General features: G+C 38.7%; 1 protein-coding gene across 1 annotated transcript; it reads left to right on the forward strand.

The window, feature by feature from the left end:
- The first annotated feature begins 937 nt into the window (after window positions 1–937).
- On the forward strand, window positions 938–26694 carry DYNC1LI1 (dynein cytoplasmic 1 light intermediate chain 1). The gene is made up of 13 exons (XM_056483492.1): window positions 938–1195; window positions 1486–1559; window positions 12367–12483; window positions 13975–14205; window positions 17314–17483; window positions 18640–18733; window positions 20328–20463; window positions 20841–20952; window positions 22369–22428; window positions 22554–22598; window positions 23146–23266; window positions 23435–23593; window positions 25741–26694. Exons 1-13 carry the CDS (start codon window positions 1026–1028, stop codon window positions 25851–25853), a joined length of 1602 nt encoding a protein of 533 aa, XP_056339467.1. The 5' UTR covers window positions 938–1025; the 3' UTR covers window positions 25854–26694.
- The last annotated feature ends 1134 nt before the right edge of the window (window positions 26695–27828 follow it).

The following is a 27828-nucleotide window of genomic DNA, read 5'->3' on the forward strand; positions in this document are numbered from 1 at the left end:
GCTACCGTCATCTGACTTATTTTATACCTGAAGGGCCTGAAAGAAATGTACTTTCATGAATGGCAACCTACGTGTTACAACAGCTGATCCCTACTAAAACAACAAAAACATGAAAGAAACGTCTGTATTTTGGGTTGCAAGGCAACAGAGAGCCATTGAGAAAAACACATGGCTAAGAAAAACAGATTTTTGATTTTCCCTGTTTCAAAATACTACTGAAAATCAGTGTCTTCCAGGAAAAATAAAATCACCACAGCAGCAAGAAAAACAAAAGTACAAATTGCTGTCACCCCTAAGTCGCTGTCCGTATACCCAGTCTCTGGGAACGTGCATCCTTTGTTTAAAAGGGAGGACACAAGGAAACATCCTCTGCCTTAGGTTTTCCCCGAATTCCCCTAAAGGGACAAAACTCACCCACTGAACTTTTACAGAATTTACCGCCATTCTTGTGTTAACCTAGGAAACCTATAAAAAGAGGGCTGGCACGCTTGCTTGCTTCTTCTGGAACTTCTAGCCAAAGTCGAGCTGTTCAAATGATGGTGGTGTGACCCATCTTTTCCGAATTCTCAAGCGATACTTGTGAGAGAAGACCACGCAACGAGGCCTCCTGGAGAGGACGACCACCCTGTCCTCCCCAAAATGCACATCTTGCCCTGGAGCCGCACTTACTTCTCTTGGATGCGAGGTGCTTCCTGCAGGGCTGGGGCTGCCCGGGGAGCCAGCGGCACAGCGCAGCCCCCCGCCCGCAGCAACACCTCGCGCTGGAGCAGCGCTGAGGGCAGCCGGGCCGGGAGCCACTCGCCGCTGGCCAGGGCAGCTGAGGGAGGCGGCTGAGGGGAGAGAGAGAGCGAGGGGAGAGTGCGAGGGGAGCGGCCGGAGCGCCGCTGCCGCCGCCGCTGGCCCCGCCCCGGCCCCGCCCCCGCCCCCCCAACATCCGGGTCCCCGCCGGCACCGCGGCGCCGCCGCCCGCTCCGCGTCCCGGGGAGGCGGCGGGGCAGGGGAGGGAGGAGGAGGCAGCAGCGAAGATGGCGGCGGCGGTGGGGAGGGCTGGCTCCTTCGGCTCCTCGTCTTCTTCCGGGCTCGGCTCGGCTGCCAGCTTCTCATCTGCTTCCTCCGCTGCTTCTACGGCCACGGCCAACAACAACAACGCGGAGCTGCGGGCGGGCGGCGATGAGGACGATGGGCAGAACCTCTGGTGAGTGCCCGCCCCGCCCCGCGGAGCCGGGCGCGCTGGCCGCCGCCCTCGCAGCGTCTCGATGCCCTGCGGGCGGCGAGGGGAAGGGGCTGGATAATCCCCCCGCCGCCGCTGGCGCTCCGTGCCTCTCAGTCACTGAGCTGGGGGGGCACCTCCCCTTGGCGGTGGCGGCTCCTGCCCTGCACCCCGCCCCTCATGCCGTAGCCCCCCCCATCCCCGGGAAATGGCGAGGGTGGGGACCGGGAGGCAGCGGGAGACCCTTCCTAAGCGCTGTCGTCTCTCCGCGCCAGGTCCTGCATCCTCAGCGAGGTGTCCACGCGCTCCCGCTCTAAGCTGCCTTCGGGGAAGAACGTCCTCCTGCTGGGTGAGGAAAGCATCCTGATCCCTCTGCCTGCCCCTGCGCACACTAACTGAGGAAAGCATCCCCATCCTTTTCCCATCCCCGCCGCACACACGCTGGCTCCTGAACCTTCTCTTGGGCGCCTGGAGCTTCCCTTGTTTAGCGCCCCAAGGGAAGGGGGGTGATGGGTGACAAGGCGCTGTCTTAACCCTCCCTCTTCCTCCCTTGCGTGGCTTTGCTTCATTTTGGAGATTGCCCACAGATGCTTTAGATACGCCCCTCACCGTAGCTACCTCGCCATACACCCTCTCTGTCCTTCCCCAGGCGGGGATGGCTCGGATGGGGAGCTGTTATTGTCTCCCTCCCCCGTGAGCCTTGGCTTCGTGGGGCGTGCGGCTCCCGAGCCCTCCCTGGCCGCAGCCGGCCGAGCCGCTTGCCGTGCCGGCGCTTTGCGGTGTGTCATGCGGACACAAAAACCGCTTCCGTGGCCCGAGCGGCATCAATGACGGTGCTGCCTGCGGGCCGGAGGGCGGGGAGGGCCCGGGGAGGGCCGTGCGGGCTCTGCCCTGCCCACTGGCACCCGGCGTGGCGGCACCAGCGGCAGCGCTGCCGCCCCGCCATCCCCACCCAGGGCCTTAGTCCAGCCTGGCCCTCGGCAAGGTGAGAGGTACGGAAGGGGACTTTGATAGGGCGGTAATGAGACACCCAGTTGCAATTCATGAAGGAAAATGATACGTCAAAATTAAAAGCTTCGTGGAGGAGAGAGAGAAATGGATGCTCTGTATGAATAATAATTAGCAGTATTATTGGTGTGGTGTGTTTTTTGTTATTTTGTTTTGCTTGGTTTTCCTGAAAGACTATTAAATACTATTGCTAGTAGGCAACATAATGAGTCCAGGTGTATGGTTTTCTAACTAGGTGCTTCTTTCATTCCTTTTGCCAACCTCTCTGTCCCCAGAAAGAACCCTGTTAATATCTGGAAACAGGATTAAAACTCAGTAAAGATACCCTTGCTGACTCTGTGCACACTATGATTCTGCATAGTCTTGTGGCTTGTACTCTCTTGAGGTTTTTTGAGTTACGCTTTTTTTTTTCCTCTCTGTAATCCTAAAGCAATCACTGTGATCCTTTTCTTCCTGTTTTGATAAGCTGAGTGGTTACTTAAAACTGACTGAGAATGAGAAGACTGTACAAGGATGATGGCATGGTCTTCTGAAGCTCTTACAAGACTTACTACCCTTTAATTTGTTGCTTTGTATGTTATGTAATTAAGTAGGATATTGAGATTGGAAGTTGCAGTGATATTAAACAAAGGAGATATTTCATAACGATTGACACCTTTTTATGTGACACTTTGAACTAAATTGGATGATTGTCCTTGCTGAAGTTGGAAGATTCTTCTTCAAGCTGTGATCCTTGTCAAGAAGATTATACTGTTTGTTTTTCCTCTCTCTTCGTAGTCAGGTAATCCTTAGTGCTCAGTAGCTGGAGACTGCTTCCTTCAGAGCTAGAAAGGATATCATAGATTGCTTCCAAATGCCCATTTAGTTTGTGCTGTGCAACCTGTTGTATATAAATTTTCTTTTTTACCATTTATGTAGAGCTTACAGAATGACTTAATGTAATAGCTTTTGTCCTTTATTTGACTGATGATTTTTTTTCTTTTTTTTTTTTTTTTTTTTTTTTTTTTTTTGAAAATGTACAGATTTATAGAAGAAATTTTAATTCTTGCTTAGAAATTGTGTTTTCTGGAAGGCCTTGATCCAACAGAGGATGAAAAACCCCCAAATTTGACATGTATTTAGGAAAAAGAACATCAGATCTGAGGACTGGCCAGTGAGGACCATGTTTTTAATGGGAATACCAGTTCTTTGTTGTTCACTTGCAAATTATGATGCTCCACCTGAAACACACTGGCACAGGAAAAAGAGAGGTCTTATGTATTCTCTGTTGGACAGATTCAGTATGTGAAGTTCTGTCTGTTTGGATTCTTGAGCTGTGTTTACAGTTTCTGTGTTATCAAATATTTCCTCTATGTGTAAGCTTTGTTCCTTTAGATAGTTTCATACTAACTTTTGCTACTAATACAGAACATGAAATTTTCATTTCATGCTCTGGCATGATTCTTTTCAGTTTCTTTATACTTTCAGTACTTTTAAGTAAAAGGTATAAAGCTGACCAGTATCTTGATGGTTTTCAGTCAGTTTGTGGCAGGTGAATACTTACTGTATAAACAGTCATATTATTCAAAACTTGCCAGAATGAAATATGTTTTATAATAACAAATGAGTGCTTATTTTCAATACAAACTGCATTAAAAATCCCTTAAACCTCCAACATCTCATGGCCCCACCCTGAAAAACCAACTGGAAAAACCCACCATATTCTTTTGTTTGCTAGGACGGGTTTTCTAATTTGCCTACAGCATTTTTATTTTTCAAACACTGTGTGTAGTTGTATGCCTAGTTGTTCTGGGAACCTGTCTGTGTCTGGCATGCTAATTCTGCTATTTCAGTGTTTATTTTTAGCTCTGTTAACATCTCATTTTTAAGAACCTGGAAAGCAGTTGGAGTTATCCAGCTAAAGGAGACTGGAATGCCAAATGTTAATCTCTAGATATAGCACATGGTTTTGTGAAAGTTAACTGTGTTGCTAATCACTTGCTCAAAATCAGCCCAAAATTAATTGACTTAGTTTTACTTCTCCAAAGTTGCTTTACTTGCAGACATTGTTTCAATAACTATTTTTCTTTTAAGTTTAAGCTCTGGTTGGCACCACACGTGGCATGAAAACTTCTCATCTTTCTGTTCATGTGTGAACAAATAATAGAAGTACAAGCTTTTCTAAACTTTACTGTATGCTCTTATGCTTATGATTCCTAGGTAGTTTTGTCATAGTGGCCATAGCTACCTCATTTAGCAAACTATACCAGCAGAAAATGCAAAGTGTCCATGCTTTCTTAAGGAAGTTGAGTGTTCTCATTGATGTTTCTAGCTACTTTTTGCAGATAGCCAAAGCAGTGTGGTTTTGTTGCTCTTGCTTAATTTTTTTTTCTCCTTTTTCTACTTCTCCTGGACTGTCTTTTACTCACTTGTATAATAAAGGTAGTTGATCACAGGAGGTGGTTTTTGTGATGAGAAAACTGATGCCTATAATTGGGAGCTCTCGTGTTCATTCCCTTTCTCTTTTATCAGCGAGTGGAGTAGAGGGGAGCAGCTGACAACTCATTATTGCGGTTTATGGGTGGAATCCATAGTGCTGTAGAATGTGTGAAGGCTTGGATTCAGAGACCTGAACTAATAGTTTATCCAACAAACTGCTGCATGCATTCAAGCAGTAATGTTCAAAGTCATTCCAGGATGCACCAGAACACAGGCTCCCAGCTGGCAAGTGAATTGTTTTCTATCTGGCTTTGTGTTTCATACATTCCTCTGTCTCTGAAGCACAGTATATTCTTTGCCTACAATTTGAATTATGTCAAACCAACCAGTGACACTGTCTGACTCTCTGTCTGTATTGCACAATTATGCTACTACCGAATCACTAGTGGGCTTGGGTTTTTTATGCATTTTACTTGACTCGATGATAAAAGCTTTGAGTTTACTGGGCAGTGAGAGTTCAGCTGCCTCGTGTCCACATTTTCTCTTTAACCCAGACATCTCACTTCCCAGGGCTTGGCCTGTTTGATTGAATCTTGGAGCTCTGCTCCTGTCTATATATGTCCTGGCTGTAAGGGTGCTTGGAAAGAAGCACAATCCACAGCTAATTTACAGGTACAATTTTCTGTGTGTGCATGTACCATCTTCTGCAATAACAGCCATTCCCAGTATATCTTCAAGAACAGGTTTAGCCTGCTGCTTTCTTCAAGTAAACCTGTGGAATATAAAGAACCTGAAAATTAAGTTTTGATACAGCAAATTTTTGTGAGGGTATAAAATCTTCTTACTTAAATTTGTACTCAACACTATAAAATCAGTTTTTCATTTATTTTTTTCCTGTTCCAAAAGCTGACAGCTTCATTGTTGTAATTTCATCAGTGAAACTGATAAAATACTGCTTGTTCATACTGTGCATATTATTAATCGCAAATATTCTAAATTCTCTGGTACTGCAGAAGTTAACTCAGAGGGTTTCTTTTTGTCCTCTTCTTGCAACTAATTCGCCTTCTGCAGGCAATGAAAGCCTTGCAAATGTAGTCAAGTTGTGTTTAGGTCAGCAGAGTTATGCTTCTAAAGTGTCAATTGTTTTGATGGGGCATTGACCTAGATAAAATTCTAATTGCTTGTTTTGTAGCTACATTTTTTTAGAATTAAGTAGTACTTCTTTGTTGTGTCCTTCCTGCTATACCACTCTTCCAAAAATCCAGAATTACAAGGATGCTGTATGGTAGAAATCACTTAAAACATCATGGAAAGTTCTGAAATTCTTGAATTGCATTTATTTTAGTTTGTCTCCTCAGTGCCAGAGGTGCTGCTGGTTTCTGGCTCTATCTCAGAAATAGCTCCAGAGGTGAAGAACAGTGAGAGGAATTGTGCTTCTGTGTTCTCCAGGCAGGTTAGTGGCAAGAATACTAATAAAGGTGTCCCGTGGATAGTAACATGGGATTATTCTATTTTGGTAGGGAACCTGGATAAAATACACTAGACAACTTCCTGCTATATTAAAGGAGAAGGACTCAGTTAGGAATGGATGCTGTTCATAGTCACTGTAGAATTCTCTGCAGTATTTCCCTTCTTTGACTGTGGGTCTCTCCAGGCACAGGTAACACTGTTACTGCTGTACCTGTTTCCACAGTCAGGTCGTGTATTCTTGTGGTGCAGGACATGGCAGAAGACTTGCTGGAACAGTTGTCTGCTTTCTGTCGTGTTGAAAGGCTGAAGTACAATTAAGGTGCTCCTCAGAAAAATTATTTAATTTTTCGGTGCCACAAATATACTGAGTGAATTGTATGTGAGGGGAGAAACTTATCTGGCAGAGTAAAATAAACTTGGAGAAGGAGATGATTTTTATTCAATGAGCAAATGAGAATTTAGTGACAAGTTATTTGTAAACTTGTTATGGCCTACTTATTGTGAGCTTCCATGTTGGTTTGAGAGATTGTAGAGAAGGCTCTCATCAGCATAATGAATTTTGTTTTTTAATTCTCTGAAAGCAAACTAAATTTGGCTTACTGTGATTATTTTGGTCTTGTTCTGTAAAAGGCATTCTTCAATTAGTGTAGAATGTGTAAACAAGCCTCTCACTAATATACAGCTGTAGAAAAGGCAGTTATTAGCTTGTGACAAGTATTTTATCTCGAAAATAGCTATAGTGCACATGTGCTTGGTTCTAGTAGAAAGAAGATCATTATGTCTCTACACCACTGTGTTGGGATTCAGGCATTCCACATGGTGTGGAACAGAGGTTGCTCTGGGATTCTGGGAAGGCACCTTAGCCCCATTCGATAACTCAAGTTTAGACTTGCTGGCTTTGTTCTATCATATTTAAGCAAGATAGATTTTTTTTCTTAATATATTGATAAAAATATTCAATATTTTATATTCTGTGTTTATCTACCCAGAAGCTATCTTTTGCATTGTAAAAAATACAAAGCTGATTCACAAAAGTATGTTTGGGGATGTGGAGTGTGCAGGAGATGCTAATTGGGTCCATTACTTCTAGTTTTGTTTGGCCTTATTTGAACATGTTTTTTAGAGATGAGTTGTAGAATTCCCATATCAAGCTGAATTTTAATTGCTGGATTTAAAATGCAAACAAAAAACTTCTTTCAAGGAACCACTAGGATTATAGACTACAAACAAGTAAGGCATCCAGGGTTTTTCAAAGAGCTGTTGAAAAAAAATCACAGTCCTGGATTGAAGAGGGGCAGGCTGCCAGTAGTGATGACACAAAAGAAATGTTCTCTTCTTGCTTCTTTGCCTTGATGTATTTTAAACACACTGGACACTTTACAATGGAGAAACAATTTAAACAGACAGTCAAAGCTCATGTCTGTTCTGGAGATAACACCTTGATTGTTCTTCCATGTACAAATTTCTGTGACAAGTTAGAAATGTCTGATTATAGGACCAGACAAATTCTACTTCTGGTCATTTGCTAAACTGAAAGAAATGTGGAAATGAGTAGTAAATATTTTGAATTTGAAAATGTTAATTGAAAGTTTGAAGAAGTTCTGTAATGGAGAGCCTAAGTCCTCTCAAATATAGTAGTTTATGGGTGAACAGTTGGTGTAGCAGAACATAGATAAGTTTGCCTGCACACACAGGAGATTCATTCACTTCATTGCCCACCCTTCCTGTCTCGGGGGGAGCATTCTGCTAAATTCTGTATTGTGGCAGAACATTTAGAGATAGTTGATTTTTCTGCTCAGTAAACATGATTTTTGCCTGGAGTAGTGAGAAGGGAGGAGGCTGGGAAGGGTTTCTGTTGTTATGGTTTCCTATATGTTTACGGCAGCAGCAAGAAAATGTTTTCAAAATCTGTTTTGTGAACAGAGTAGCACCTTGGACAGAGGAGCTTTCACAACCCCAAACTGGAGTTCATCAGAGGAATGAGGTAGTAGCAGCGTGCAGATAAAAATGCAACATTGTTTGTTTAGTTGAGTATAAGACTTTCCATTTTGTTAACAAGACAGTGAAATACTGTGTGTAAGCAGATTGGTTTGGCTTTGTTTCAGCTGCTTCCTAGCCTGACTTTTGTGCAAAATTAAATCTGTTGTTTTTCTTTTACTTGTATTCAGCTTTGGTGCATAGCACTGCCTGCTAGAAACATCACTTCTGTTTCCTCATTGCTGTATTAATGTGTGAGTGCAAATTGGTATAATGGAGAATTTTTGTTCTTTAGTATTTACTCTGCAAAAGGAGGCCTTTTTATGTTATTTGCAAAAGAAGGATGCAAAAATCTACCTGTTTTTTATTCTACCTTGAAATGCTATATCAAAAATGCTATGTCAGAAATATTTTGCTGTGTGAGCTTATGTATGGAAGTCAGTTGTTAATTTAATTAATCCCACAGTTAAAAATAAAGAAGCTACAGGATTTTTCAAAATTCTGAAGTGGAGGATGATGGTAATTATTCTTGAAGGTGCATAAGGCTCTGTTTTCTATTTTGTTTCAGTAGAACTTGAAAAAAATTCTGTTTCATAGTATTAATCAGTGATGTTTAAGCCCAGGGAATATGAAATTTTCCTTTTGTCTGAAATAAAGCAGCATTACTTTTTCATATAATTCAGAGATATCCAGAAACAAACAAACAAAAAAACAAACAAAAAAGGTGTTAAGGTTTGTAATTTGAAAAGCCATATATGAGTATATATCTATTTTGATTGACATTTTTTCTAAACATATGTACTTTTATGTATGTCCCAGGTAGCAGTTAATGTTAGTTATATTAATATGTTGTACATTATCAATTAAACCTCTGACAGCTAATGGACTTTAATTTCCCCCTACTCTGGGGGAGAGAGAAGATTCTATACGTAGTAAAGGCTTTACAATAAAATCTTTGAGTTTCGAGAAGTCTTAAAGTTACCACTTAGAATTTATTTGATAATGAGTTTTCTAAAAACTACCTAGGAGTTTTAGGTAAAAACTGGTTTAAGTTTTTCTAGTTTTATATTCTTGCTGAAGAGTAAGAGCAAAGCAAAGCAAAAATCTGCTGCTGCTCTTTCTTAGCATAACTCAGTATATTCAAAGTGTGTTGACTTTTCAAGTGTTTTTTATTGATGTCTAGATTGGGAAAAAATAATAAGGATACAAATGCATACACAGTTGTTATGATTTCATAAAGTGTATGTAGCATACTATGTATAGAAAGTAGAAGTAGATGAAACCTCAAGTCTTGTTGGGTTTCACTAGTGTGGGGTTGGACTAGCTGACCTTTGAAGGTCGCTTCCAACCCAGACTATTCTGTAATGATTCTATGTTTTCTTGGCCAAGACAGTTATCTTTTCCTTACCTTATGATCAATATTTTGGGCAAAAAGGAGAAGGTCCTTGTATCATAAATTATGGTCCTATTTTTACTTCCTCCCAACTTTTTAAATAATACTGACTCTAATTTAACTTAAATATGTCAAGAACTCTGGATCTCCTATGGGGTAGGGCACATTTGGCTAGGCAGCTATTTTGAATCCTTGCAAGTGGATCATCCTGTTTGTAAACTATTTGGTTTATGTATTACTAGCTTCAGACTTCACTGATGCGTCATTCTGGCTTTCCCTTGTGAAAGATGAGTGCTGCTCTCTTCACGCAGTAACTTGTATAGCACTGTTATATGTGTCAGTGATCCACCTGCCTGATTTTGATGTTTTGAAATGGATGTATATTTGCTGAGGACAAGAGAATAGACAGGCTTCCTCATGGAACAGATTAAATTCAAATAGTTCTGTGATGGAAGGCTGAAATTACTGCTGTGTGTGCATATGTGTCCAGTTGTACTAAGTTTACATCAAATCAATTTGTCTTATGCTGTACTGGTAAAATTTATTTCAGTGTAGAGGGGAAAATAAAATTCCAGTTCTTACTTTGCCATAAGGTATTATTTTAACAGTATTGAACTCCAGTTTATTTTAGGCATTTGGAAATACCAGGTTGGTGAGGAAATGATATAACACAGAGCTGTGACAAGTAAGGGGCTTGTGGGAAGTACAGTTTAAGTTTGCCTGTATTGCTTAGCATGAGCACTTTGTAACAGTAGTTGTCTATATATTAGCATCTATATAAGTATGTTTTAGTTTAGACTGCTTAGGCATATCTTTTATCAGGTGCAGGACTTTTTACAGCCCTGGGTGTTTTTTAGACTTGTTCCAGCTAACTTTTAAAACTGGTAGATATGCACAGGAGACAGTAAAGTTTCCCAAATTTAAGCAAGTTGAAATCTTTATTGTCATCTGTATGACTCAAACTCTAGTATGCAAAAGAACTTAGCTGGAAGTCAACTGCTCAGAGAAACTCAGAAAGCTCTTAAGTGCAACCCTCGTTAAAGGGAATAAAAAATTTTGATTTGTCTTACCTGTTGAGCCTTCTGCTGGCACTCATTAATTAAAGCTGCCAATTCAGAAAGGTAAAATAGCGCAATGAATCATACAGACATTGTTGGCAAAAGTTAAAGCGGCTTCATAACATGTCAGAGCAGCAGCTAATTAGGTCTTCTCAGTTATTTGTAATGACAATTTTAAGAAGTTTGGGTAAGTACAGAGGTGAGGGCAGAGGAGGAATTGTAATTCATCTATGGTCGTGAAGGTTGAACTCTTCACTTCTTCATCAGAATTAAAAGATACTCTTATAAAAGGAAAAGCTTGATGTATGACTAGAAAATAGCACTGCTTTCCAATGGTTATTTAAAACTAGCTGTAATTGTTTGCTCAAGTGCATGCTTGATTTAATACAGGAGCTCACAAATGAGCCCTTAAATTGTGAAAAAGTTAAAGGGATACAACTTAATTTTTCATTTAACTTGTCTATACTTAACTAGACTTCAGACTTCAGTTCTGGTCTTATTTCTCTCTCTCTCTTTCTCAAAATATATTTCATTTAAAATACATTAATTCCATTGAGTAAAATCCCCACAGCACCTTAGAGTAAGCAGTCTTATGTTTTCCAGTGTTAGTGAAATATGAAAATAAAGCTATCCTCTAAATTGAGGACTTCATGTGGCAGTCTTGGGGATGATATGTTAAACAAATTCAAAATTATTCTGTCAAAATATGATATCTCTGTTTTTTACAGTGGTTATAGCTGTAGTGTTTTTAATTAGCCATAGTGACATCTATAAGATCACGGTCAGTTCTCTTTAAAGGGAAAACATCATTATGTTTAGCAATGAAGATTACTGCCCTTGAACTTGTCTTTGTTAGGTGATTAAAAGCAAGTGTTTACTCACCCTCTGTAGGAGAGACTTGGGGAAAAATGTTCAGTTTGACACAAAATTGATAAAGTGCTTCTTAGAGACCTGGGATTAACCTTAATTTTATAAGATGTGAGTGTGTTTCAAGAATTTTATAATGTCTGTTACATACTCATCATTCTGCAAATTAGAGAAAAAAAAAAAAACAAACTGGCAAACCCCTGCTTTGTGTCCAAATTCAACTTGATTACTCTTTCGAACTGGAAAAAATGCACATGAATTTTTCCAACACTGGGACCTATGACTACAAATGAGGTTTTTCTGGAAGGGTCTCTGGCCATAGCTGAGGTGTTTACATTGGTCATATGCTGTAAAGTTCAGTGTTTATCCAAGCTCCCTTTGGAGGGGAGAGAATAAGAGTGAATGGATCTGGGTTGCAGGCTTGTTTCTCTGCTATCCAAATACATACATACATATTGTAAGGCTGTGGGCTTATTATTTGTCACTTTTTTTTAAGGTTTCTTGAGACCTATAAAAGAGAAAATATTCAAAGAAACCAGTTCATAAATGATGAGGTTACAGATTTGCCTTCTTCAGTATGCTCTTGGGAGTTAACTGTAAGAGGAGCTTACCATGGGTTAAACTCTGTTAGAAAAACTTTGTTACTACTTTGGTTGTAGTTGAAAGACTGAAATTGTTTGAGGCGTTTAACTACTCCTTAGCATATCCTTTTAAAGATGAGTATAAGAGCCTATTTCAGGTAGCATTGTTGGTAGGATAATTGCATTTATCAATAAGTAGAAATAATATTTGAAGCTGAAACATGCACTTAGAACAGATGGATGATTTGGGCAAAACCTGCTGTATTTCAAAACTCCAGTGAGCTCAATTATCCTGTTAGGATATGGTTTTCTTCTTGCCCCAGGTGGTTTTTAATATGTAATTGTGATTAAAGACTGAGTGGTATCTTACTTCTGTCTCTCCAGGTGAAGATGGAGCAGGTAAAACTAGCTTAATAGGAAAAATTCAAGGAATAGAGGAGTACAAAAAAGGAAGAGGAATGGAGTATTTGTATTTAAATGTGCATGATGAAGACCGAGATGGTGAGTCTGTATTTGTAACAATATCTTAAACCAATTTGAAAGTAATGGTTCAGTGGTGTGATATCTGAAATGACAGTGGGATGTTTTTCTGTCTTTATAGTATGCAGGAATCCAGCTTATGCCAGAAGTGTTTTGTATCATAAGAAAGTTTGTGCAGTTTCTTTGGTAGATACCAGGAGTGACCATATAAGTGGTAGAGGAGGAAAGGAATCTGTCAAAAGAGAGAGCTAAAAAAAAAGGACCAGGGATGCAGACCTAGCTGCAACATTCTGAATAGATGTATGTTTCTCAGGCCTAGAGGAGAAGGTGCCCATGCTTCTATCTTCCATTTCAATTGCTGTGGCAAGTAGTTGTCCTGAACCTACAGAGAAACTTTTGTACTGCTGGCACACAATCTGCAAGACTGCTGTCATCGACTGAGGGGTAGAAAATTGTACACAATGCTAAAGGAGATTTAAAAAACAAACAAGAAAACCCAAAAACTTGGGTGAAAGTATAGCTAGAAAGGAAAAAGTATGTTTAAGATCCTGTTTAATATCCCAGTACCTGGAGTTACGTGATGTGAATAAGATATACTGGAAGCTTTGGAGAAAAAGGGGAACTCTTGTGTATACTAAAAAATCCCAAACATGTTGAAGGAGAACTAGAAGAGTTGGCCTTTTTTAATTCCTCTGAAATCACCTGATTTCCTGACATTCATGTCTGGGTATTGGTTTCAAAGATTGCTTGGAACCAGATTTAAGAAGATTGGGAGTTTGCTTTAAATGTCTTCCTCAGAACTTCTGTAAGAAGTACTAAAAATTTACCTGAAAGGAAATGTAATCACACTAATTTTGAATCAATGTCTCTTCTTTTACTGCACAAGTGTTCGTGAATTTGTAGTACTGTGATGTTTTTGAAGGGAAAAACAGTGGGATGGTCTGTTTGTATGGTGATTGTCCTTTTGCAAATTGGAAGAGTAAACTGTCTGTTAAGTCATACTCAGTCATTAAAAACTTAACAGTTCTTCAGTTTTTTTGAGTGGCTAAGGTGCATACTGTACTCTTAAGAGTTATCCAGGTATGTCAGATGGAGTTCTAAAGGGGAGATGGCAGTCCTTGAGAGCTGAGCAGGCCAACAGCTGCAAAAAGATGACTGAATTCACCCAGTTTTTCTCTTCTAAGCTGCATCTTGAAGAAACATTTTCCTACTTGAAAATGGTGAACAACTGTTTTGGAAATGTTGTCTGCTTTCTCTGGATCCTTTCTTTCAGATAATGTATTTAAGATCTTCAGTTATCAGCCATTAAACTTCAGGGTTTGAAAGAGGAGGTGCTTGTCTCCCCACTAGCTGCAGATTGCTGTGTCATTATATGTGTTCAATGGACTGAGAGAACATCATCTGCTTTCTTCCTTGTATTTTAATGTCCAAAGAACAGCCATTATATAGTGGCTGTTTTTCAAGTAAATCTCATTAAATGTTTTTCCTTTTTTTTTTTTTTTTTTTTTTTAGACCAAACAAGATGTAATGTATGGATTTTGGATGGCGACCTGTATCACAAAGGTCTTCTTAAATTTGCAATGGAGGCAAGCTCTCTAAAGGACACTCTAGTTATGTTGGTAGTAGACATGTCTAGACCTTGGACTGCACTGGATTCTTTACAAAAATGGGCAAGTGTTGTAAGAGAACATATTGACAAGTTAAAAATTCCTCCTGAAGAAATGAAAGAAATGGAGCAAAAGTGTGAGTATTCTGCAAATACATGGGAATCCATTTAAATATGCTTAATGCTTTCTGCACCATTTAATCTCTCCATTGCAGTCTTTTTCATTCTTTGGAAGTGTTATTTAAAATTAGAACTTACCAAGCAAGTCTAGCTTCAGATAAGTCTCAAGCAGCTCCATGAACAACAGTAGTACTTCTTTCTAACAGAATAACAATGTAGGGGGGAAAAACTTCCAGAAAGAACACAGCTGAAATTACAGTCTTGCTTTTTATGTATTTTTCTAGATAAGATTCACAAAGCAAAAAAAAAAAAAAATTTGAAGCATTTAGTTTTTCATTTATTTGTTTAAAGGCAGATCACTATATCAGCTTCTTAACTGTTCCTGAAGTTAGCCACTTAGAGAATCTGGGACCTGTTCTGTGCCTACAAAAAGTGTAAATTTTGAGAGAATTCATGGCAGCATGGCCATGTCTGGCCTCTTTCCACTTGCAGAGTTTTATTGTAATTATTATTGATGTTAACGGAGTTAGGTGTTTGTTGCTCTGTCAGTGTCTTGCGTTTTTAGTTTTAAACATGCAGAACACAAAGATTTTGCAGGGTTTCTTAAACTGGCTGGCTGAACTCAGATTATAGCTTCATATTACTTTTGAGCAATCCTTTGCATTTCCCTTAGGGTAGTAGAATTTGAGTCTACAAGGAAGAGATTTGAGAAAGCTGAGTATGGAGATCAAATTGCATGATTAAACTTTCTTTTTAAGTCTGAAGTTGCACTCTAACTGGTACATTCTTAAGCAATGAGTGCTTATACTAATTTAGAAATGCAGGTTGTAGCAGTGCTGTGATGAAGTGGAATGTAAGGTGACAGTTGTAGATACTCTGGAATGAGGTATGGGGAATATTAGTTGTTTTGTTTGTCCCTTTAAGAGAGAGATTCTTCTAAGAGAAGATCATCCTTGAGAATTGTATCTTCCACAAGGAGTTGTTTAGGTGGGAGGAGCTGAGCTCTCTTGGATGTGTTTTTTGGTTTGGTTTTGGATGTTAGTGCATGTGTATTAAACATCCCCTCAAACACTTTCAGAATAGGATTTTGCTGGCTGAAACTATGGATACAGTGTCTGTATTATCAAAGTTGTATACCTGATAGTCATGGTTTTTAATAACTGAGTGAACAGGATAGAGAAACTCTACAAAATACAGAAAGTGTAAGCAATTAAATGAGACAAGAAAAAAATGCTACTCCAGTTAGGTTTGTCTGTTTTGGTTTTCTATCATCTGGTCTGATTCTTACAGATATAAGTTGTCTGGACATAGGTTATAATAGAGGCCCTGGACACAATCCAGATGTGACTGGAAGCTGGTTTTTGTTTTGATCCTGTTGTGAAGTGACTTCATGCATTGCTAGGCAGTCAGGAGCTCAACACTGCCAAAAGGAGGAGGCAACATTGCTTGCCTGACTTTTGGCTATGGGATCCCACTAGTGCTCCTGAGAGCTGATTTAACTTGCTGCCGGGACTGAAATCTACTGAGGGTTTGTGTGTGTAGTTTTCTGGAGGCATGTTGCTGTGTTTGTCTTCAGTTCTAGCAGTTTAACTCCACTCAAAGACAGACCCTGGAGGACTAGAACTGGTACAGAAAGGCATTTGGGGATACATAGCAGCTGTGTGTGAAGAGTTGAAATAGCTCTTCTTCTTCACTGAATTAATCTGTGTTTTATGAAATTGTGTTTCTAAGGAAGACAGTATTCCACAGCTTTGGAGCTGTAATATACTAAATGAATCCTCCTTTTTACTGCTTTCTCTACGTCCATAAAGATTAGTATGTTATGATCACACATTGGGAATTTTAGGAATCCACTGGAGGATCTATGCAATTATCCCAGGACAGGATACTATACAGGCAAGACACTGTAGAGTGACTGGTGTATATATTCAGTTAATCTCAGAAGCTCTTCTGACCAGATTTGAATTAGCAGCATTCCCTGAATTAGAGCCTGGGTTAACAGTTTGAGATGATAACCTGTGCATGTGCTTTATGTTATTGTGAACTCCAAGATCTGCTGAAAAATTGGATAATCTTGACCTAATACAATTTTTCCTCTAGGGTGTTGAAATAAGTCTTGCTTTGTTAATTGCACAGATGCTTTTCTAGGTATGAACTCAGAGGGCTTCAGTCAGTTTTGTGAAGGTGGCAGCGGATTAACACAGAAGTGAGGATGTTCTGGTGTAGTTCACTGTGCATGATGCAGCTGAGCTGCCTTGCTGCCTGATTTCTTGTGCTGAATCAGGATGTGCTACTCATGGAATAGCAGGCAGTGGTTTGGTTTGGCAGAACCTTGTTTCTGCTGTGTGGAGCAGGACATGTGATGTGAAAAATTACAGACATTTTGTGCCTCACATTGCATCCCTGACTGTAGGAATAGTAAGTGACTGTTAATTAGAGGCTTGGGTGTGTGCAGCAGAACATGACAAGGACTTGCACCAATAATTAGAATAAATGAAAGTTAGAGTGTTACTTACCCTGCTTGCTACATTTTAAATTAATATCTGATAATTTTAAAGCATACCAAAGGTTTAATATGCTATTAACTAATTATAAAGCTAGTTTAAACTAGTGTTTATGTATTCTGTTATTTTTTGTTTATACTACTGCTGAGTCACTGTACAGAGAATGAAATATGGACAAAGGGTCTGTAGGCAAAACCTGGTATACAGTAGCAGCTAAGAAGTTTGTGTGAGGCTTAATTCTGTTTATTCTGACAAACTGTTCCATTAACTTTGCCAAGAAAAATGGAAAGAAACATGTCCTTTAGGAAGCAGATCAAACAGTAATCCTTAGTAGCAACTGCCTAGTGGTTTCACAATGATTAAAAAAAAAATCATGTTGTCCTTATGGGCAATTTTATCTGATTATGTTCTTTTGGCTGCTGATCCAACACATCACTTGCTAGTTCTCCCTTGTGCTGCACAGAGCCAACAGCTAGCCAGGACTAGGTGCATGCTCTGTTTTTTCAACACCAAGATGCAGAAATACTATACAATCAACAGTGCTAGATATCAATGGCAGTGGAAATCATTGTTGAAATAATAAAGCAGCTGATGTTTTAATGTAACTTTTTTTACTTTCAGTGGTAAGAGACTTCCAGGAGTATATAGAACCAGGCGAGGATTTTCCAGCTTCTCCACAGAGAAGAAATACTTCATTACAGGAAGACAAAGATGACAGTGTGATTTTACCCCTGGGTGCAGATACACTAACATGTAACTTAGGCATTCCAGTAGTAGTAGTTTGTACAAAGGTTTGTTTCACATTTTAGGTTTTTTGTGTATTTTATTGAAATAACTCTGTCAATTGTGGATTGGGGTGGGAAGCACATGGTTATTTCAAGTTATTCTGAATACCTCACTTAAGAACTCTTTAAAAGTGTTTCATACTGAAGGTTGGTTATCTTCTAGAACCCATTATTTACTGTTATTTTGGAATTAGCTTTTCCTTTAGTTCTTCCAGTTTTCAAGGAATTGAGAAATACCTCAGACCTGGTTTTGCTCACAGAAATGAGCTAGACAATAAGCAATTAGAATTCCCCTTGATTTTCACAGTCTTCCATATTCTGAAAATTGTGGGGTTTTTAAAATATTTCTGATATTTTTCTGAAGATGAACTTCTTTGAGAATTGTAGTGAGTGAAGTGCTGCACTTCTAACTTTTCTCAGTTCTTAGGGTGTTTACATTTTGGTGATCTGTTTTGGTTTCTGTTAGATAGGTAACCATATTAAAGAAAATGGTGTGGTTCTCCGGTGGCTATTTTTTATCTGGTTTTGTTGTTTTTTTATCCCCTCTCCTCTCTTCTCATTGGCATTAAGCATACTGCATCTGCAGCCTCTGCTGGCCCCCAGGGAAGGCATAAACCTTTTGATGCATATGCTGTTCCTTCTCTGGAAGGCTAACACTCTCATTTGAACAGCTTTTTTTTTTTTTTTTTCCCACCTGCTAATTTCCTTCTATTCTTTTTTCCACCCCCACACCTCTTTTCTTTTCCTGCTTCCATATTCATTGCTTTTGCCGCCCTTTGCAAAGAGCTAGTTAGTAGCTGGATTAAAAACAGTCTTTTAATGCCACAGTGTGTAAAAAAGCATTGGATAAAAAATGGTGATATTTAGTGGTAAGTTTTCAACAGAGGAGTGTATTGGAGTGGGGAGGGGAGAGTGAATGAAAAGTTCCAGTCACTTGAACTGCCAAGTTATACTGACTCCACTATGTGTATATCGTTATATATTATTAAAACCAAAAAGCTTCAGTTGTATTTCTAAACTATCTTAGCAGGTTTTTGTTTTCCTCTGCACTACCCCACCCCACTCCATCTCCCTTTCCCCTTGTGAACTGGATTTGTAAGCAGCACTGCTATTTTTGCAGATGACTGAAAGCAGTATATTAATTTTGTATTTGTTTTGACAGTGTGATGCCATCAGTGTTCTGGAAAAAGAGCATGACTACAGAGATGAACACTTTGACTTCATTCAGTCACATATCAGACGGTTTTGCTTACAATGTATCCTTTAACACATTATAATTACTCAATTCAATGTTTATATTAATTATGACAAGCTTAAAAGAATATTTGTGTCTGTACCAAAGAAGGATGCAACTCTTTTACTGTAGATTGCAGTCTGCTCCAGCTACCCCCATGGGCAACATTGAATTAAACTTTTCTGTTTTCTTGTACCTTTTTTTTTTTTTTTTACAGAGCTGCAAGATTTTCTAGCATGTTCCCTTACCTTATTTCCTTATTGCCTCCATTTTTGTATTTAGGAAATCAGTTCTCAGAACATCATATCTTAGCTGGCAAGCTCCCTAAAATAACAAGATAAAGTTATTTAAGTATGGTCTTAAGTCGTATTATTAATTTTGTCTTAAATATTCAGTCTCCTCCATGTTCAGTAATTCAGGATGAGGTTAGGAGGAAAGGAAAGAAGTGTGAATTGCTGTAGGCAAGGTCCACTGTGTTCCTTTGTGTTGGTACAGAGACAATGTACAGAAGCTGTTGCTGTGCTATTATTCTTCTTAAACTTCATTTTTTCAGAAGAAGTGTATAAAATACTGTCTAGTGTTGTTTAGTCAGATAGACATGCTGAGATCTAGATTTTAGATGCCAGTAACATGCCTACATTGTGTCGTCATTTGTGCTGTGGTAAAAGGAAGTTTAAATGCTATTGGAGGGACAGCAGGTGCCAAATGGGAAAATTAGTTCAAGACCCAGAGACCTCTGTTGAAATGGCACTTCCTTCAAAGGAGCTTCCAAGACCTAATTTTTCAAAATGGAATTATGTAGTAACTCTTGTGTGCGGTGGAAGAATATAAAATAGTAGGGATTAGCCTTCATGATTGCATATGCCATGTACAGCTTGAAATTCCATTCTGAATGTCACAGAACAGGAATCAGACCTCATTATATAACTTTCTTCTAGGATTTCAATTGCAGGTGTGTGGAAATAAATTAGGGAATTTGGTATTTTTATAATCCCAAAGTAAAAATTACTCTTTTATTAATCCTGGGCATAAAATGTGTTGATTTGATACTGAACTGTGCTAGAATACTAAGCACTCTCTTGGTGTTTTAGTAAACTCACTTGCCTTCATTTCCTTTAAAAGCAGATCACTGTATAATGTGAGAGTTTGTTCCCCTAATTAAAAAAACCCAGATGGGAAAGTAGATCTTTGGCATTTTTGAAGCTGCTAGTGTTAGTGCTGCAGTGATTGCAGGGTGGAATAATGAGAAGTTATAAGGATATGGCATGAAAATTTTTGCTCACTAAAAGCAGAAGACTGTTTTAAAGGCATTGTAGTGAAACCATTGGTACTGGGGGGCTTTGAAAGCAAGAAGAACCTTTACTTGAAAATCAATAGCTGAATTGGCCTAAAACAAATGCAAGAAAAAAGATTGATTTAAATTATTTAATTGCTTATTTCAGCATGAGGTTTTGGAAGTTATTTGAACTGTTTTGGCTTTGGTTTTGTATTCCCTTTCAAGATTCTACAAAGTAGCTGGCCCTTTTCTGATAGTTCAAGGTTATTTTAGTGTCTCTTACTAGCCACTAAACTTCTTTAAGTTTTAAGTTTAAGTTTTCTTTAACATGTTTATTCAGATGGGGCAGCACTTATTTACACTTCAGTAAAAGAAAACAAAAACATTGATTTAGTGTATAAATATATAGTCCAGAAGTTGTATGGATTTCCTTTCAATGTTCCAGCTGTTGTTGTGGAAAAAGATGCAGTATTTATGTAAGTTATCTGCACTATTATATTGTGTGTGACTACAAAATGAATCTGTGCAGTACTGTAAAGCAACATTTAGAGCCTTTTTTTGGTTTATGCTTTTTAAAGTTCCATATAACATTCTCATGAGTTGGAATTTGGTGAGTGCAGGTGGATGAAGATTAGAAACACTGCTCCAAAGGGAAATGTTCAGCCTGAGATTTTCCTCTTCTCTGTTATGGTGACCCTGTCTCTACCTGCCTGTACTGGTCAATAACCAGCTTGCATAGGAGAATGGGCACTGTGACAGCTTTACTGGCTCTCAGTTGTGTGCAGTTCAGGAGTGCATGCAGGAATAGCCTGAAGCAGCAACAGAATTTTAAGCCAAATAATCCTTTCTCTAGTCCTGCAGGTTGGGATAATGACAAGAAGATAGGAATATTGCATGAGAACTTCCAGACACTAAAAGCAGATGACAATTTTGAAGATATCATAACAAAACCACCAGTCAGGAAGGTACATGAGATGTTTTCACATTTAACTGCTTAGCTATTTATTTGCCTGTCAGTTTTTTTTCTTTTATTGAGGCTATGCTTCCAGCTTTTATCAAAAGTGATGTACTGTGTGGGGGGGTGTTCTTATTTTGTTCTTAAAGTTGCTCTTTAATTAACAAAAAAGATCACTATGTGTTTTTGTTCTGTAGCTGCTCTTCAGCTTACACTTTTTTCCTGCTACTGTTACATTGTTCAAGACTGCAAATACGTTTGTTTTGCTTTTAAGGCATATTTGGTATTGAAAAAATACGACAATACTAAATATGATTTATCTGTTTCTCAGGTTTAGTTGTTGTTTTTTTTTTAAGAGCATTTCTCTTTGCTCTGAGTTGTTTATAACTTCATAATGCTTTCTTTTGGAGTATTTAAAATAAGAAAGCTTGAGACAGTACAAGGGAAAATATAAAAATACACTGAACATATGTAGAAGGTGTTTGCACATGTTTACTTTTGATTTTACACTATCTAACAAAAGGCCTTGGCAGAATGACCTGTAAACATATGTGAGGTTGTTGTACAAAATGCCTGCAGCAGTGGACTCCCATGCACTCAGAGGTTACTGAAGGCAGATATTTCTATGTTTTTTTTCGAACAAGGCTATGATTTTGTGACTGATCTTATTTTCAAGTGGGAATTATTTTAGTGGGGAAAACTAATACTAGGTCCTTTCTGAAATCTTTAGGGAAAATACCAAGACATGTTAAATAGGTTTACAAGGAAAATATAACTTGACAATATTTCCTTTTGCATGCTTATGAACTTCAGGCCTGGATTATAAACTTTGTTACTGATATTTGCCATGCTTTCTTGGGCAAAATTTTTGATGAGCTTATTTGGAAGGAGAGTGCTTGTGATTTGATGCATAGAACTGGGATCTGATTATGTCTGTGTCCAGTTCCTATACTAGTGTGATGCAACACAGGTGAAGAGTCATGTGTGATAGAGTTACCTATAAAGTAATACTGAGGTGAGGCCTCAATAATTTAAGAGACATGGGCATGATGCAGAATGTGTGCATCGATTAATGTTTCTTACTGGTCCCTGAATGTACCTTGTAGCCATTTACTTAATTTCTTTTTTGCTGAACAATTAAATGAACTTTTTAGTGGGTCTTTCTACAAATGTATCTACAGCTTTATGCCTGACAGTTTAAAAGAGTTAATGAGAATTCTATTTCACTTCTTATTAACTTGGCCTAAATGGAATAATGAGGCGACAGTCTTAAATACAAAAAATGTGATATGAAGCAATCGTAGTATTTTATACAGGTACTTCATTATTGAATGTTTTGGTTATATTCACCAGCAGGTAAAAAAGAAAATATCTTTTTTATTTTTTTTCTTTTAGTCAAATTTTTGCTCATGTTTTTGTATTGCAGTTTGTTCATGAAAAAGAAATTGTAGCAGAGGATGACCAAGTGTTTCTTATGAAGCAGCAGGTAATTTTCAGACTATAAAACAAGAAACAAGAGTTTCATATAACAACATTAAAATACAAATTTGGGGTTGTATTCTTAGTCACTGTAATTTCTAACACTTCATGTGTATGTTTGGTTTTTTGCAGTCACAGTTGGCGAAACAACCACCTACTGCTGCAGGAAGGCCAGTGGTTAGTAACAAAAATTTTAAATATCATCATATGAAAATCATTAACTTTTATATATTTAGAACGTTGCTTTTATCTGTACTGTCAAGTATTGTTGGATCTAATTGTTTTAGACTACATAGTATTTAAAGACTCATACTGCTCTAAAATTATGACACTCTTTTCCTACAGTGAGCCATAACAACTTGTTTTGACAGCAAGGGCTAAAGGTCCTGGCTTTCCTTTTCGTATGTTAGAATGCATTTATGGTTAAAGGCACTACTGAGTGACAGAGAGATTTTCAGATTTTTCATGGGGATGAAATTAAAAGCTTCTCTTGTGCTTTAGTTACACTAAAGTTAATAATTTTAACAATGTTCTACGAGTGTGAAAAAACTTGTACGGAATCAGCAAAATCTAATCCTGTGTCATTTCAGTTGCGTGAGATACTACCTTTAAAATACAAAAGCTTAGGAGCTGTAAGAAATAACAAAATGCTTCATTTAATCTATTCTTAGACTTTGTGTTTGTTGGCTTGTTGTTTTTTGGCTTTGTTTTTTTTTTTTAATAGGATGCTTCACCAAGAGTTCCTGGGGGATCTCCTAGGACACCAAATAGATCTGTAACATCGAATGTTGCCAGTGTTACACCTATCCCCACTGGGTCGAAAAAGATTGATCCCAATATGAAAGGTACCTTTTCTTAAGAGGGCAAAAATGCAGCTGGAGAAGAAAAATAGTTGTTTTGCCTGCTTGCCTTAATGTGCTTATTTAGGTTTTTTAACACACTAAATCAGTATTTACTTAGAAAATTTGTGTTGGTTTTGTGTTGTGGTTTTTCTGTCATTTTTCCCCTTGTAGCTGGAGCTACATCTGAAGGAGTCCTGGCTAACTTCTTCAATAGTCTCCTGAGCAAGAAAACTGGTTCTCCTGGTGGCCCTGGTGGTGTTGGTGGCAGTCCCGGAGGAGGTGGCACTGGAGGTGCTGGCAGCAACTTACCACCATCAGCAAAAAAGTCAGGTATGATTAATGGCAAAAGATTGACTCAATCTAAATTGAGTGATGGATTGTTCCTCTTAGTAGTATTCATACTTCTGATAAACTATACTATATTTAATTGAATGTTTTATATACATATATATATATATATATATATATATGCTTTTGTATTCTATACGGCTTTTTGATTTTTTTTCCACAGCACTTTAGTATTGCTTTTTTGCGGCTTTCAGAGGAGCAAAGAAAAAATCTTCATGTAGTTGTTTAAGCATGAATCTTGTCTACATGAGTTCCTTGGTTTTTCCCTTTGTTTCCATCATCCCAATGAAATGGTTTATGCCATAAGCCTCTTAGGCTAGGTTAGGACTATATTTGAAGATGATTCTTTTTGACAATACTGTCAGTATTAAAATAGCTTTAAATTTTCTTTTGCTCTCTTGTGATGAGCACTTTGAGTTTGAGTTTGGTGACAGCCTGTAAAAATACTGTAGTGTTTTCTTAAGTGTTTTCTTTTGTCAGCTGTTTATATATGAAGCAATTAGTAATTATTTTTATTAGTCTAGAAATGTTTAATAGTGACTGTGCTAAAGCTAGATGCAGGACTATACTGGCATTTCTTGCTATTCTGATTTAAAATGTTTCTGTATTACTTAAGAGCATGTGTTCATGGACACCTTCCCTCCCTGCTTCCCCAGAGGATAATAATGCTGCCCTTAGGGGAGAATGCTGGTGTTTCATTGGTACTTCACACTTCTCGCTAATACTTTTTGTAGTTGAATCCTGAATTTTTTTTCACCTGAGCACACTTCCCTTTTCTAAGTGTGAAACTCAGTTGTCTAAGCAAAGTTTGAGTGCTTCCTAATGTGCTGTAGTCAAAGTCAGCAGTGCCAGTTTGAACAACAGATGGAGATTGTTCAAACAAATGCAGATGACGCAATATGAGGCACAGAGAGCACCCACTGAAAAATCCTGTGGGGTGTGGCTGGCAGCAGCTTTGGATGATGCCAAGCAAACAGAGGCAGCACTCCAGAAAAGTGTTCTGTCTGGGGCGGTGGCAGAAACTTCAAGGACAGAATTTAATTAAGGAGCAAAACAGTTCTCAGAAATTTCCTACTGTGCAACAAATGAAGGGTAGGGTTATAGCCAGTTTAACATCAGAAAGGACTATGTTTTCAAGGAATTACCATAAATACTAATGAATCTGCCTTAGATGTGGCCTCTTCACCTTCCTCAGTGTTTGGTGTCTTGTATTTAGTGATATCTGTGGCACTCAGTCTTCAAATCTGAAAACTCTCTTTTAAGACAGTAGTTTGGGATTTGAGAATTACTTTTTCCTCAGCAGCTTTTGTAAATTCCTCTGCTTATTAGTTGGAACATTAGCTGCTTTGATTCTAATACAGTATTATCTTTTGTTTAATAATTTGAAGAGCAGCAAAGTACATCTGGCGAAAATTACATTTATGGATAGTTCCTGTTTTGCATCTTCAGAAAGGATGCTGGGACACTGCTACAACTGCACATGTGTCAGAACATTCTCTTGCAGTTGCTGTGCACCCTTGTCATAGTGTTGGAGTCCTAATACTGCACTGCCTTTACCCATATTGTCTCCTCCATTCTTGCTATAGAACATAGTGGGATAGAAACCTAGACTGAGGAGTAGGAGTTAAAAGGGTGGGGGGAAATGGTGTGGTGTTGTGAGCTTGAATTAGGTTAGAGTGTGGCTCCACAAATGTTTGTGCCCTTCCAAGTTAGGAAGGAGATAAGTGGGTGAGGAAAGGGATTTGCCATCTGCAGGTCTGTGTGCACACATGAGCAGTGGTGTCAGGTTTATGCTGACCAAGTGCACAAAGCTGACTTTGCTGGGCTTGGTGGAACCCCTGATTTTTACATTCAGCATTATTTCAAATACAAGTTATACAGAAAATTGTATAGAAGTAGTCGTAACTGCTGGTCTTAATAGTTTTCTGTGTTTTATACTTCAACTCTTCAGAAATATGGAAGGGTATAACTTTACTGTTCCCTTTCAGTTTCTTTTGGATTTTGGCCTTATGCCTTAATTTTGCACCCAATGCGTGCAGTAACAATTACTAGGATTTGTCTGATTTGAGAATTGAAGATACTCTAGGCTTTTCATAAACATGACTGAATGATACACATTTATTTTGTAGGTCAGAAGCCAGTTTTAACAGATGTTCAGGCAGAATTGGACAGAATTTCACGAAAACCTGAAATGGTCTCTCCTACATCATCTACATCTCCCACAGAAGGTGAAGCATCTTGAAGACACCAAATAAAACTAATTGTTCAGTTTTCTGGGATAATTCAAACTTGCCTCTGCCTCTTCCTTCAGTGACTGGAACTAAAGAACTGAAATATCTTTCAGAACACAAACCATTGATGTCTGTCTTTCTTTTATATGTGTTGCCCAACTTTACAAAAGGGAGCTGTACAGATGGAAAATGATTATCACATTGTGTAGGAACACTGCTCACAGTGCAAAAACAGTAAATTAATTTTTTTTCTGGGTTTTGTTGAAAAGTCAGTGTAATTCTGTAAAATTGCAAGTATGTCCACTTAAGTGATAGGGGTTGCTTAGAGCAGGAAAACTGATACACACCACAGGCACTTAATTTATATTGATTTCCCAATCTGTTAGGTAAGTTTAATACTATCTTAAATAGATTAACCTCTACATGAGAGAGCTACTGCTAGTGTTTGAAAAATAAAAATAATTGCACAAATCTATAACAGCAACAAACTCCAGATATACTTAAACACTTAATTGGGAATAAAAAAAATTTAAAAAAAATCTGTTTTATCTCTACTCAAATTTACACTGCATTCAAAAACCCATGCAAAAATTCATTACAGGTATAAGACTAAATTAGTGGCCAGGATTTTTTTTTGTTTTTTCCTCTGATCAAATGCAGACAATATGTATAAAGAAAAAAGCAGAGGTTAAATGTACAGAATCAGTATCCAGATTTGTCTATATATATATGGCTCAGCCTTAATGTCCCCACTATGTTTCCCACACTACTTATGGTTTAAAATTGGTCATCAAAACTGTAATCAGTTAATAAAGTATTCTCTGCATTCAAATTTATATAACTTTCATTGAAGCCATGGTGTTCTTGTTCATTTAGTTACATCTAAGGATGTGGTATAAAACGTCTTAAAACATGCTTTTGTATTTTTACCTCTCAGTGCATAGCATCACTGGCAGATATTTAAACTTCCTTAAAACATTGTTTCTGGAAGGAAGGGGATAAGTCTGCAGTGTTTATTCCTAGGAGTGAAACCAGCTTATCTGGCTGGGGTGGTTTGTACTGCAGTGTTTTCAAAGCACACTTGTTAGACTAAGGATCCTGCTGCTGGCTGCAGTGTCTTGTCTAAGTAGTAGTTGACCAAGGTTAGAACTTGACTTAAGCTTTCAGTACACAAATATTGAACATCTCTTTTTCCTCTGTGAAATTTGTGGTTGCTTTCTACTTACAGCCTCAGACTAGAAAATGTAAAAGGTGTATCCTGATTGCCAAGGTACTTTAATGATGTCAGGTTTTCTAGTTTTTTTTTTTAAATCAGTCTTACATTAATTTCTCTGATTAGTTAGAAATCTCTCTATTTTGAACATAGTGGTGGTACTCTTCTTCCACAGTTCCTGCCTTCTGTAGTGGAGAATTCATAGAATGGGTCAGGTTGGAAGAGACCACAGTGGGGTCACCTGGTCCAACCTTCCTGCTCAAGCAGAGCCATCCCTGCTTGAGCAGGGATGCACATGGCACAGGGTTGTGTCCAGACAGTTTTTGAATCTCTCCAGTGCGGAAGATTCCACAACCTCTTAAGGGCAATCTGTTCCAGTGTGTAATCGCCTGCACTGTAAAGTTCTTCCTCACATTCCAGTGCAGCTTCCTGTGCATCAGTTTCTGGCTGTTGCCTCTTGCCCCGTTGCTGGGCACCACCAAGAAGAGCCTGGCTCTGTTGGCATCTCCCCTTTAGATACTGGCAGACATTGATGAGCTCCCCTCTCTCTCATCTCTTCTCAAGGCTGAACAGGCCCAGCTCCCTCAGCCTTCCATTTAAGAGATGCTTCCATCCCTTAATCATCTTTGTTCTCCTTCATGGGACCTGATCCTGGAGTTACATCTCTCTCTGTCCTGAGGAGCCCAAAACTGGACACAGCACTCCAGCTGTGGCCTTATTAGGGCTGAGTAGAAGGGCAGGATCCCCTCCCTTGACCTCAGTTACCTCCATAT

The sequence above is a fragment of the Oenanthe melanoleuca genome, chromosome 2 (genome assembly GCF_029582105.1).
Source record: "Oenanthe melanoleuca isolate GR-GAL-2019-014 chromosome 2, OMel1.0, whole genome shotgun sequence".
NCBI lineage: Eukaryota > Metazoa > Chordata > Aves > Passeriformes > Muscicapidae > Oenanthe > Oenanthe melanoleuca.